General features: G+C 49.6%; 1 protein-coding gene across 1 annotated transcript in view; it reads right to left on the bottom strand.

The window, feature by feature from the left end:
* Positions 1-7,072: 7,072 nt before the first annotated feature.
* The window catches only part of LOC126571082 (vesicular glutamate transporter 1), a 35,512-nt gene continuing 30,084 nt past the window's right edge, over positions 7,073-12,500 (bottom strand). The window contains exons 3-8 of the mRNA XM_050229328.1: positions 12,237-12,500; positions 9,935-10,168; positions 9,395-9,859; positions 9,128-9,313; positions 8,860-9,045; positions 7,073-7,870 (exon numbers count right to left, since the gene is read on the bottom strand). The exon at positions 12,237-12,500 is cut by the window's right edge and continues 28 nt beyond it. Of these exons, the coding sequence (XP_050085285.1) occupies positions 7,466-7,870; positions 8,860-9,045; positions 9,128-9,313; positions 9,395-9,859; positions 9,935-10,168; positions 12,237-12,500 (1,740 nt within the window). The 3' untranslated portion in view covers positions 7,073-7,465. The remainder of the gene's footprint in view (positions 7,871-8,859; positions 9,046-9,127; positions 9,314-9,394; positions 9,860-9,934; positions 10,169-12,236) is intronic.

Here is a 12,500-nt window from a genome sequence, read left to right as displayed (position 1 = left end):
TCGCTCGCCGTTATTATACCCGTTTAGTGGATGAATACATTATGGTTATCGAAGGTAACACGTCAACAACGCCGTGGAACCAGTGCCTGATCAAGTGATACGCCATATGCAAGAGATACGTCACACTGTGCCAGCGTAAGCAAATTCCCGCTCAGCTCACCGATGTATGCACGGCCAATGATCGTTAGTTTGCTTTTGATGAAAATGCGGTGACGATTGGAATGCTTCTTGGCATGGGCAATTGCTTTTTAAATGCCAGTAATGCTAACCGGCACTTGTCATGTGCCTCGCCTCTCTGTGTGTCACCGAAGCACACGGCGGTGGAGGAGCAGTTATGTGACGAGGTGACCCCGTTTGTTGTCGGCGTACGCCGATTTATGCTTTGTTTTTTTGATGAGCTGTTACTGCAACCGTATCACTGTGGCTCAAAGACTCCTGTTTGAAATTCAAATAGGCAAATGGGTTGTGAATTCAAATAGGCAAATGGGGTTTTTGAAACCATGCTTGGGTTCTGGAGTGTGGGTTCTAAACCGGGCGAAAGAATGACTGGACGAATTTGCGGAGGAGGACAGAAGAAGAATAAAGGAGTAAGTCTTGGAACGGTATCGGAAACCGACGCACGAGTGCTAATTAATTTCGGCAGAATCGGATTTACGCCGATTTTGAACATTTTTGGTCCTTCGAACCGGATCAAAAATGTTCAAAATCGGCGTAAATCCGATTCTGCCGAAATTAATTAGCACTCGTGCGTCGGTTTCCGATACCGTTCCAAGACTTACTCCTTTATTCTTCTTCTGTCCTCCTCCGCAAATTCGTCCAGTCATTCTTTCGCCCGGTTTAGAACCCACACTCCAGAACCCAAGCATGGTTTCAAAAACCCCATTTGCCTATTTGAATTCACAACCCATTTGCCTATTTGAATTTCAAACATTCCGGCCACCAAAAACTGAAAGTTTTTTCCTAGCCTTACCCCGGAATGAAAGCCTTGTTGGAACCCTGAATGTAGCGCCGAATAGTAGAAAATCGTAGACCAGAATGATCCCCTACTCGAAAGTGAGTAACTACTCGACTCACTACTCCCAATTGCTATCTTGATCAATCGTTGATCGGAGATCGAACGATCTGCAATATGTGTGTGGGTGGTGCCTCGTCTTCTAATCTGACGTACTCCTGATTGTTTTGATTTGGCAATCTCGCTGAAGCGTGTGACCTGGACCCTGAAACAACGCGTAACGTCGTACCGTGAAAACTCCGATTGCTCCCTGGATTGGCCCTAAGTAGCCTGCCCATTAACCACCCGGTAGGTAAATTGTTATCCTCCGTAATCACAACCAACTGCCCTTATTCTAGTTTCACCTGTCTACTGTTGGTGTGCCTAGCGCGTGCCTGATGCTGCACGTATCCCGAATACCAGCGTGCTCACACCCACCGTAAACGTCGATGCTGGGGATCCCTTTCCCTCTTGTGCACGCAGTGCAGCAAATAAACCTGACGCTGCGAAATGCCGAACTGAACGCTGTCGTCGACAAACCGCTCCCTAGCTCCAAGTGCACCCCCGAGTGTGCAGCCTCCGAGTTGAACACCATACGAATCCCGCGATGTATGCCCTTTGTAGGATGTCGCTCCGGGTACAGTCGCTGCATTTCGACATTTCCTACACCCGATGCAGCGCGTGCGCAGCTTCCTTGATGATAGTAGCGTTGTCGGCCTGAATCCCTGCAACCGATCCTCTGTGCGCGATAACCCTTTATGCGCGATGGTGAAGCTCCGTCCTGTCTGCGCAGCTGCAACCAGCTTCGACCCAGCTCGCTCCTCGCCTCCTGCCTCGATGCGGGCAGGTGATGACTGCCGGCCACCGTGACCAACACGTCTTGCCTGATTCCGTTTCCATCCGAGTGGAAACGCCTGGATATGCGTCGTGTAACGAATTCCGCTGTTCCGCGGAAGCGACGCAACCGATGAAACCGTCCGCTGTTCAACTGAGGAACGTGACGCGTGACCCCTTCCGAGTCTCCTCCCTTCTCGTACTGCAACTCCCTTCTGTAGCCGTCGATTATCCGAGATTGGTACATGCGAAACTTTGCGACCAAAGCTGCCGATCATGCTGCCCATAGCAGCCCCTGAATGATGAAAATCCGTATGCTGGTAATCGCCAACCAGACCAATCCTGCGAACTCCAGCTGAATCTGTCTCGACGCGGACAGATCTTGCTTGCCGGCCACCATGACCGGTGCATCCTGTGATGACGTAGCAGCGAAGATAGTCTCGACCCCTCGATCCGTGTGCGAAGGTGTTGCCGCCCGATGCGCAGTGAGTGGCCGCCGATGGAAGGCGCCCTGATGTCGCCAGAACCGCCTCGACCAACCATGGTCTATCCTTGCCTAGTTCGCGGCGGGGGTTGAGCCCCCAGTAAGCGTCTCGTCCGATGATTCGGCCGATCCTGGCTGAGACGTTGACAGCCGGGTCGGCCAGTGGTACCTCCGGTAGGTGCCACTCCGATGTGTCAATTGGGGACGTGGGAATCTTCGCCGCCGACGCCTCCAATACGAGAACTTCCAACCGCGATGAATGTGGATGCCTTTTTGATTGCATCCTGAACTCTTGCCGTGTAAGTGAATAGAGTCCACCGTCCCGTGAGTGTTGCATAGCCGGCCAACGACTTGCAACATGCCTGATTCGTCCAAGAATGGCGAAAACCACTTCAGGCGAGAGCTGCGGGATATCTCTCGACCTCTCTTGAACGCCTGTACCTCTTCCGCGATAATCCTGCTGCGTCAGCTGGCACAGTTTAAGCTCCGCCTGTCGAAGCTTACCCCCCGTCCACGGCGTCCAAGCTCCACGGAATGGGTTGGTGCCGCCCGCTACCGCATACTGCTGAATGTACCACAGGTCATAGACTGTGGCCCGCTGCAGCTTAGCATATGTTGAAAACTGCGAAACTAGCTGCGCAGTGAAAGTCGGAACAGTGGCTACCGCAGCCACCGCCTCCGATCCGAACCGCTCCTTGCACCGGTCGTAATCCTCGTCCACACCAGTCGTTTGCTCCCAGCTCGCGTCCTTGCTAGCGTTCTGGGCCCGGACCACTCGATCGTAAATGAGCGGTTTCCAACGATGAGGTGGCAGCCTAGGCCATTGCAGCAGCGTCACCGAATCCCTCCAATGCTGCCCCGGCAACGCCTTCGTGAATGTCCGATGTACTTCCTGAACGAGGTGTGTACCCAATCGCGCAGCCTCTACCTCAAGGCTCGCAATGGAGTGCGTGCTGAAAGCCGACACTCCTTTCGAATCTGTACCGTACCGAAAATCTGCAAGTAGCTGCTCCGAGCCGACGGATTCTGATTCCGCTTCCGCCCGAATGTAAAGTCGTGCCCCATATGCCTCATGTGAGGCATCCGCGAATGTATGCACTTGACTGCCGAATGAATGCGAAAGCGACATCACCTTTGATTTCACCGTATGCGGCTGAACCGCCACGTTGCGGCCCCCGTCTCCCCAAATGAAACTGCATGCACCATCTGCGTCGTGCGACGCATCCGCGAAAGCATGCCCTTGGTCGATCGATGACTGCGTTGATGCCGGAACCACATCGCGTGACGAGTTTCCCTGAGTTGCTGGCTCCGAAAGCTCCGAGAGTACAGTCTGCCTCGAGGCGGGCAGACAGTGCGTGCCGGCCACCATGACCGGCTCATTCCGGATTGCCATTTTGGACGCGAAGAACCCATGCAGCCTCCGACATCTTTCGCCCACCTCGACAAACTCTTGAACGAGATCGTCGGTGGCGTCCTCCGTATACTCGTCGAAATCCATCGTGTCGACGAATTCATCGTATGCGGCGTAGTACTCGCATTTGACGCTCTTCACGACTTCAATCCTGAGTGGCAAATCAATTACGTCTTCCTCCGTGTAGTTTGCCTGAACCCGTTCCAGCGCCGTAATACGCGCCAGCGCCAACTGCATCCTCAATCTGCTGTCCATGATTCACAAAGGTTTCGTGAATCACCCAAATCGTCGAACTTCGTGCGCAACGACGCACGACCCAAACACCGAAGGTCCAAGCGCGATCTAACCCGACACCCGTGTAGCGCAGGGTGAACCGATAGCCCTATCTTGCGATTTGTCTCTAATCACCGTGACGACGTCTTCACGCGAACCCTCCTTCCGATCACTTGCTCACTTGCGATCCCACCGTTTAGAGTTTGAACGCCGCGATGGCGTTTCCGCGCGAAACTTAAGGCCGATGACCTTCCACCATTTGTAAGAACAAACCACCGAACGCGCGCGTAGCGACCGATTGCACTCTTGATTGCAGAGATGCAACACCGGAACCCGAGAATCCCTTGATGCGCAGGGAGATCCTTTTCGCCCGCTTTCCCGCGGTTTGTCTCCAACGCAGTCACAAACTCGTCCCATCAACTCAAGGCCGTTGACCTCGACCTATTCGAAACTCGCGCAGATTGATGCACGATCCGACCGTACCACCGTTGTAATTCGTGCAACCGACGCACGACCCGAACTGAAAACCACGCACTAAACCGACTCGAAACCCTTGATACGCGGGGTTTCATGCACCGTTCCGAATCCGGTTCGAAGGACCAAAAATGTTCAAAATCGGCGTAAATCCGATTCTGCCGAAATTAATTAGCACTCGTGCGTCGGTTTCCGATACCGTTCCAAGACTTACTCCTTTATTCTTCTTCTGTCCTCCTCCGCAAATTCGTCCAGTCATTCTTTCGCCCGGTTTAGAACCCACACTCCAGAACCCAAGCATGGTTTCAAAAACCCCATTTGCCTATTTGAATTCACAACCCATTTGCCTATTTGAATTTCAAACATTCCGGCCACCAAAAACTGAAAGTTTTTTCCTAGCGAATAAGGGCAGTTGGTTGTGATTACGGAGGATAACAATTTACCTACCGGGTGGTTAATGGGCAGGCTACTTAGGGCCAATCCAGGGAGCAATCGGAGTTTTCACGGTACGACGTTACGCGTTGTTTCAGGGTCCAGGTCACACGCTTCAGCGAGATTGCCAAATCAAAACAATCAGGAGTACGTCAGATTAGAAGACGAGGCACCACCCACACACATATTGCAGATCGTTCGATCTCCGATCAACGATTGATCAAGATAGCAATTGGGAGTAGTGAGTCGAGTAGTTACTCACTTTCGAGTAGGGGATCATTCTGGTCTACGATTTTCTACTATTCGGCGCTACATTCAGGGTTCCAACAAGGCTTTCATTCCGGGGTAAGGCTAGGAAAAAACTTTCAGTTTTTGGTGGCCGGAATGTTTGAAATTCAAATAGGCAAATGGGTTGTGAATTCAAATAGGCAAATGGGGTTTTTGAAACCATGCTTGGGTTCTGGAGTGTGGGTTCTAAACCGGGCGAAAGAATGACTGGACGAATTTGCGGAGGAGGACAGAAGAAGAATAAAGGAGTAAGTCTTGGAACGGTATCGGAAACCGACGCACGAGTGCTAATTAATTTCGGCAGAATCGGATTTACGCCGATTTTGAACAACTCCCTCACACACTCATTCACACATGCACATGCACACCTATTACCACCTTCTTACGTACCACCTCCTTATTACATATCATTATTGTTTGTTTGTCACATTCGCAGTAACCGGACGAAAGGCGGAAGATGCGATGCGCGAATGGACGCACACAGCATCGCCGGTCCACGTTTGGCCCTTATTTAGTCGAATGAAGGAAAAACATAAAAAAAAACATACACGCTTTATGCTCTAGACTTATTTACAATTACACCACACACGCATCTTCCCCTTCGTGCGTCACGATAAAGTATCCAACATCATTAGCCAACAAAAACAGAGTAATACCTATCTCAGCACCAGTCTGATGATTCCTCTAAGCCTAAAGCGGGCCTTTGTATTGAAAGCGAGGGAAGGAAGAAGAATGGATTCGTTCCATCCCCCGGCCTCACCAAGTCCCGCTCGTAATTATTATTATTATAATTATTATTGTCGCCACAGCCTTTGAGAGTGAGTTGACACCTCAAATATTATCTCCTCGTACAGAATGCTTCTTCTTTTTCTTCTTTGCTCCTTGCAACCTCAAAGAATCCCAATCCCTACTGCCTACCACCACCCTCACCATTATCCACCAATATTGTCTTCGGTTCGGTGATGTTCTTTTACACTTATCATGCTGATGCTATGCTGAAACAGTACATTGGCCTTGCCTGCGCAAAAACGAAACTGAAGGATGGCTCTGCCGCACATGAATTAACGATCGAACCAATTAGCTACACAGCATCAACGGCGTCATCGTCTGCCTGGGTGTCATTAGTAGATCATTCAACCTTGCTACTCGCAACTGCTGCCTTCCACCAATGCGGCGGCTGCTGCTAATGGGCATGCTGTGGAATGCGAGAGAGATGTGGTGTGAGATGATCGAGATCAAGAAAACTTCCTCGCTTCCAAGAAAGCTGACATCTGACACGGTGAATTGACTTGTTTAGTTCGAAAGCATCAGCAATCTTTACATCGGGATGGAAGCGCAAACGCGAAACTAAAACAAAAAAGACTCTCTCCCTTATCGCGTTATCTACATGGCCAAAAACAATCGAAACGATAGCCTCGGTTGAGAGGATGAACTAGGGTCCACGTTTAGCATATTCTTTATCTGTCATTTTATCGTTTGCACCGGTAGCCTCCCCCGCTCCCCTTTTATCAACATCGTCATCACCCAGTGTGTGAATGTGATTCCTTGATATGAAGCTACTAGGTGTTTATGCCATTTAAACTACTTAATTCGGAATTGGGAACTAATTACATGCACCATTCGTCCACCCTTTTTTTTGTCAATTGCTTGTCGCGATGGGATCGAATCGGTTTCGTACTCAGTGCGTTCGTTTAACAGTTGCCTCCTTCTCTGCTATGCTCCCTCCTTCTCTCTTTCCGCTCTTCCCTAAATCCTACGGCAGTAGTTCATTCAAAGTCCGGTGTACACAGCGGAACCGGAGCGTACTCGTACTTTAGAATCGTCGTCAGTTGCGTCCATTGCCGATTCGGTATGTACACACGCGTCTCGCAAACTCTCTCTCTCTCTCTCTCTCTCTCTCTCTGTATGTAAATACGATGTGCTTCTTCGCTAGATATTCAAGTATATTTGTTAGTCACTATCTAGTGGTTTATAATTGCTTAAGCAGGGTTAGTGTTTAATTTGTATTTCTGTTTTTTTCCTTTTTACTTAACCACCCAGTTCGGCAATATTCGAACTCACCTCTTTACCTCTAGTGGCCCTTTTATCTCTTCTCCTCCCTAGTCTGCGGTACTGCTCAGTGCTCGGTGTTGGTAGACTCAATTGTTTTTTTTGGATTAAATATAGCGTTAATGTACGTAAGTAAACCAGGACATCAGGACATTAATCAGGCTGTTATGTTACGGCAGCTGCTCGCCTAATGCAAGCAGAATGTTACGGTTTTCTTGGCGCGCACAGGTCAATAGGTACGTTCGGTAGGGTTTCCGTGTAGATACGTGTCCCTCGCCTCCGGTTGCACCGGTTCTTCGCTGATGGTGGCGGTTGGATTGGCGAACGGATTGCCGGCGACGTGCTGCATCGCCCCGTAGCTCACCGTCTTGGTGCTGTTGATCTGCGCCGATGGATTACCGAAGGGAACCGCCGCCGCTGTACCACCCATTCCATCGTCACCACCGCCGGTCGCTTCGTTGAACGCCGTCTCCTTTTCGTACCCGGTACCGACCGGATCCCAGGCACGCTGCTCGTCGAGCGTCGGTTCGGCCCACGGCTGTAGCTCACCGGAAGCGAAAATGGCGTAGAATGTGATGCCCACCAAGTGTACGGTGGCCGCTATCGTGAACACCGTTGACCAGCAAGATTTTGGCTGCAAAACGCCAGAGGGAATCGTTAATTAAACTAAATTCGTTTTAAATTAAATAAAAGTTGGGTTTTTCATAAATTTATGATTAAAACGATCAAATTTATGTGTACTTAAATGTAAATAAACATCTTGTTGATAAAAAAAGGGTTTCTAGAACCATTTTCCTTTACATTTTCCATTTTCAACAACCCCAGCTAGTGGTTCACATTTCAAAGGGACCGCTCGCTTGCTTGTTTGCTTGTTTGTTTGTAAACAAATAACAAAAGCTGTATGTGTTTGTGTGGTTTTGCACAATCTATCGCAACCAACAACAAATCACCGTCGGCGTCGTCGTCGGTGTCAGCAAAACACGAAACAATGCATATTCATCCATCCGTCACCAATGAGATAGTCAGCCGTAGCGCCGTAGCAGCTCATAGAATCATAGATGGGGAGACACTGGAACATGCAGACGCAGCATAAAATCGCATCCCTTGGCAACGCCATTTCCACACACCCTTCCGCCGTTCCACTCCCCTTCCTGTGGCGTACTTTCAAGATTTTAAAAGCCATCTCCATTCACTGCTCCCTTCACTTTCCAACAATCCCCACTCCCAGGACGCTCCCAGACGCAGAGGCTTGAAGCTTGAGGGGTGGTTGGCTGGAAAATGTTTGAAAACACTTCGCTACCGCACTCCCGGTTGCCGGCTCCCGGACCGTTCTGCTCGCGGTGTAGAATTTCTCGCATTGTCGCCCAATGGCTGCCGGCCGCAACTCTTGCTTTTTGGCATTTTTTGTTCGAATCCAACGAGCGTGTAACATCGTAACGAATTTAATTTATTCCGTGCAGCTTCACCACCATGGCCAGTAATGGTGGTTTGCGAATGAATCGAGGGATGGTGAATCGATTGGTCGTGGAGGAGGAGGAGAAGGAGAAGGAGGAGTGCATATGGTTGCGCCGATGCAGCATAATCTGGAAATCTGATTACAAAAGTCTCTACGCTAGAACTTACCTGGCCTCTCGTAAGGTGATCAATCGCTATCGGGCAGATCAGCCCGGCTATCGTGCCTATCCCGTTCGACATGCCCATCAGGATACTGGCATACCGTGGGGCAATATCGAGATGATTGACGTTGTAACCCGATATGGCGAACCCACTGAACGCCACACCGAGCGTCAGTGCCGTCACTGCGCCCATCTAGTGGAGTGGAAAAGGATGATTACAAACAATGGCCACTGCTGGCGGCGCTGCTGGCCTTTTGTCCGACGAATCTACTTACCGGACTGGTGGCATGCGCCACGACCAAGAAGAACAGTCCCTCCAGTCCGAATCCACCGCAGTTGAACAGCTTGCGGACGTTCGTCGTCGACAGGAGACCCGTTTTCCGGATGTGATCGGCCAGCATACCGCCGAACGGTACAATGATGGTCATTAGCAGGTGAGGCAGTGCTCCTAGAATACCAGTCTGACGGAACAATCCAAAGAGTTTCATGTGTTAAGAGAGCAACAGATGAAGGAAAAGCAAGGATCTTCCAACGCTAGTTACCTCTTCGATTCGGAAGTCAAACGAGTGCTTCAGATAGGCACTCTGGTACAGCACCAGCAGGTAAAAGTTCCACGAGCGGCAAAAGTTTGCCACAATGATCGCGTACACCGGCATCGAGGTGAGAAAGTGTCGCCACGGAGTCGTTGCAATGGTCGGCATCGGCAGCGACACCGAGTCGCCGAGCGATTTTTCGATGTACTTGAGCTCCTTCACGGAGATGGTGGGATGTTGGCGTGGTTTCTCGAACGAGAGCCACAACCAGAAGCAGTACCAGATCAGGCCCATCACACCGTAGAAGTAGAACGGTGCGTGCCAGCTGATCGAACCGGTCAGTATACCGGACATCGGCATCCCTATCACAACGCCCGCGTACGAACCACTGAACGCCATCGTCGCCAACCGCGAACGTTCGAGCGGTGGCGCCCAGAAGCGCCAGATACCGTGGCATGCCGGGTACGTTACGCCCTGCGTTGGATTCATGGGGGTTTAGTGATTGTTGCGGTCTCGAAACAGAAACAACAGCGTGTTGCTACAACTCACCTCGACCAGTCCCTGGAGTACGCGGACGAGAATAACGACGGTGGGATGCAGCATCATGGCGCCCGGGACGAGCAGATTGAGGAAGGCCGACATGGCGATGGCCGTGCCGAAGATGCGATTGGCCGGGAACATGGACGCCAGGAAACCACCGGGCACTTGCGTGACGAGGTAACCCCAGAAGAACGACGAATCGACCGCACTCTCCATCGCCACCGTCCAGTTGTACTTCACGGACTGGAAGCAAAAGGATCAGCAAGAAATGTAATCGTTATGCGAATGTGTGTTATGTTGATTGTGATCATATGTAAATGGTTTTAGCAGAAGGGAAAAGTTTTACAGATTATTTCTCAGAAATTCTTGTAAATATTTGAGGTAGAGATTGCTGAATGGCCGGAAATTATTGACAATTAATAATGCCGACGGGCAATTGGTGTAGATATGTTGGGAATAGTAATTGTGTTTGTCTGCCAGTACTTTGTGTTCCATCACGTTAGAGAAAAAGAGCTAATAACATACAGCAATAATTGTTAGAACCCTTGGCAAATTGGCGTATTTAATTTTGTAACAAATACTGATACAGAATGAAATTAAAACATCTAGATCTTAATTTGAAAAGGGTAAATCATTTCACAGGCACAGTATTTCGGTTTATTGGGTTGATTGCATTGGTTGAAATGTAAAATGAGATGAATGAAAGCTAAAATCAATAAAAAGCTAGCTAAAAAGAAAGCAATAAAGAATCCCAACATAACTAACGACTTTTTAAGGCATTTCATAGAATTTAAAATGAACGTCTGTACATATTTTTGGATTTTATGATGTTATTTGTTTCTTTGAACATCTATTTTCTTAAAATTAAACCTAAAAAAATATCTAGCATAAAATCATAATAACTTCAACCAACAGTGTTTATATAATTGAAGGAACTCCTACTAGTAGACGTTTATGTACACATTGAAAAATAAACCAATAGTATTTCCACTCAACTTGAAGAAAGGATAGTAAAACCGTATCATATTTTTTGCCACCGACTCTAACTATCACGAGGACGAAAGTCCTCTATCCCCATTCACATTCCCTCTTTAATCCAACCCATAATATAGACATTAAAGAATGGAAGATACATCTTTCGTGTTAGAATTCCTCGGCCCATCACGAAAGCAACGCGGAAAAGGATCCCGTTTCGTTTTCGAGTTAAATCGAGCCAACGATGCAACCGGAAGCTTCGAATATTTTCCACAGCAACACCCACGACCGAACAATGGCCGGACTACTAGCCTGGCCAGGCGCATCCCGCCGCGGAAGCGAATCTCTGCCCAGCATGGCGTCAATGGTAGGTCGTTGGAGGCGCCGCCGCTCAGTTTGTTGTCATTTTCTCGGCTCTTTTTATGCTCGTTTCCGGCCTCTTTTCCGGCCCGGTCCTTATCCGTTTCCGCTTCCTCGATCAACCATCCGACCGACCGTTCGTCATTTCGTCTGCCAGCCCAAAATTGGACCCCTTCACGGCGTACGAACGTGAGACTACCGCTTCTCATCCCCTTAGCATCAACGGGAAATCCTACTCTTCCCCCTGTATCCCCCTTTTCCCCCATCCTTACGGGCAATGACTCATGAATAAAAAATTATCATCTTTTGTCGTCGTCGTCGTCATCGCCGCCACATTCCTAATAAATGCTTCCATTATGTTTGACTCCATAAAATTTCATATTTTTTCCGATACACTGCACCCTCTCACCCCTTGTTTTACCTCCCACCTAGCGGTGCGCCGGCCTTTCATTTGGCGACGGTTGGTTCTTATCTGCCACCGGTACCGGTTGAGCGATCTCTTTCATCAGACACGTAATCGAACCCACGTGCTCAACCGCATGGATTCAGAGGGGAAAAAGGGGAAGGGGTGGATGGAGGTTATGATCGGAGATTTTTGCCTGTTCATTATCTTTCATTTCCTTGGTGTTTTCCCCCCTCGGGGGTAGCGAACAGCGAAGTCCGAAAAAGGAAACGCATAATTTCCCATCCTGCCCACATAACATCACCATTAATGTAGGTTTATGCTGCTTATGGAAAAGGTTCGATGACACACGAAAGGGAGCCCCAAATAGAGGAAAGGATGTAATGGTCGTCCCCATTCAAAGCGCCGGCTTTTGGTCTCTTTAGCAGTCGCCTCGCGACTTCGCGATGAACATCATCGACACGTGGCAGGATATGGAAGGATAATTAACGTAACAGAACATACCGCGATACCAATGGGACCTAATGGAAATCCGTGGCAAATGACATGCACATGAACGAAAAGGTAACGTACCCCGTTCTCGAACTGCAGCTTGGCCATGCCCATGTTGCAGCGCATGCCGAACGATATGATGAAACCGAGGCAGGTCATCAGCGATATCGTGTAGCGGGTCGTCTTGATGCATGGACACTCGGCCCGGACGTACTTGTCGACGTGGCGGAGCGGTGGCCGTTCGATCTCCTCGAACGACATCGGCGAATCGTTGCCACCGGTGTCGGCACCGGCCTGGTACGCTCCGCCACCGACCGCCGCTCCATCCATCTGGTCGTACCCGTG

This window comes from Anopheles aquasalis, chromosome 2, assembly GCF_943734665.1.
Source record: "Anopheles aquasalis chromosome 2, idAnoAquaMG_Q_19, whole genome shotgun sequence".
Lineage (NCBI taxonomy): Eukaryota > Metazoa > Arthropoda > Insecta > Diptera > Culicidae > Anopheles > Anopheles aquasalis.
The sequence above is the reverse complement of the archived record's forward strand: the minus strand, read 5'-3'. Positions and strand labels throughout refer to the sequence as shown.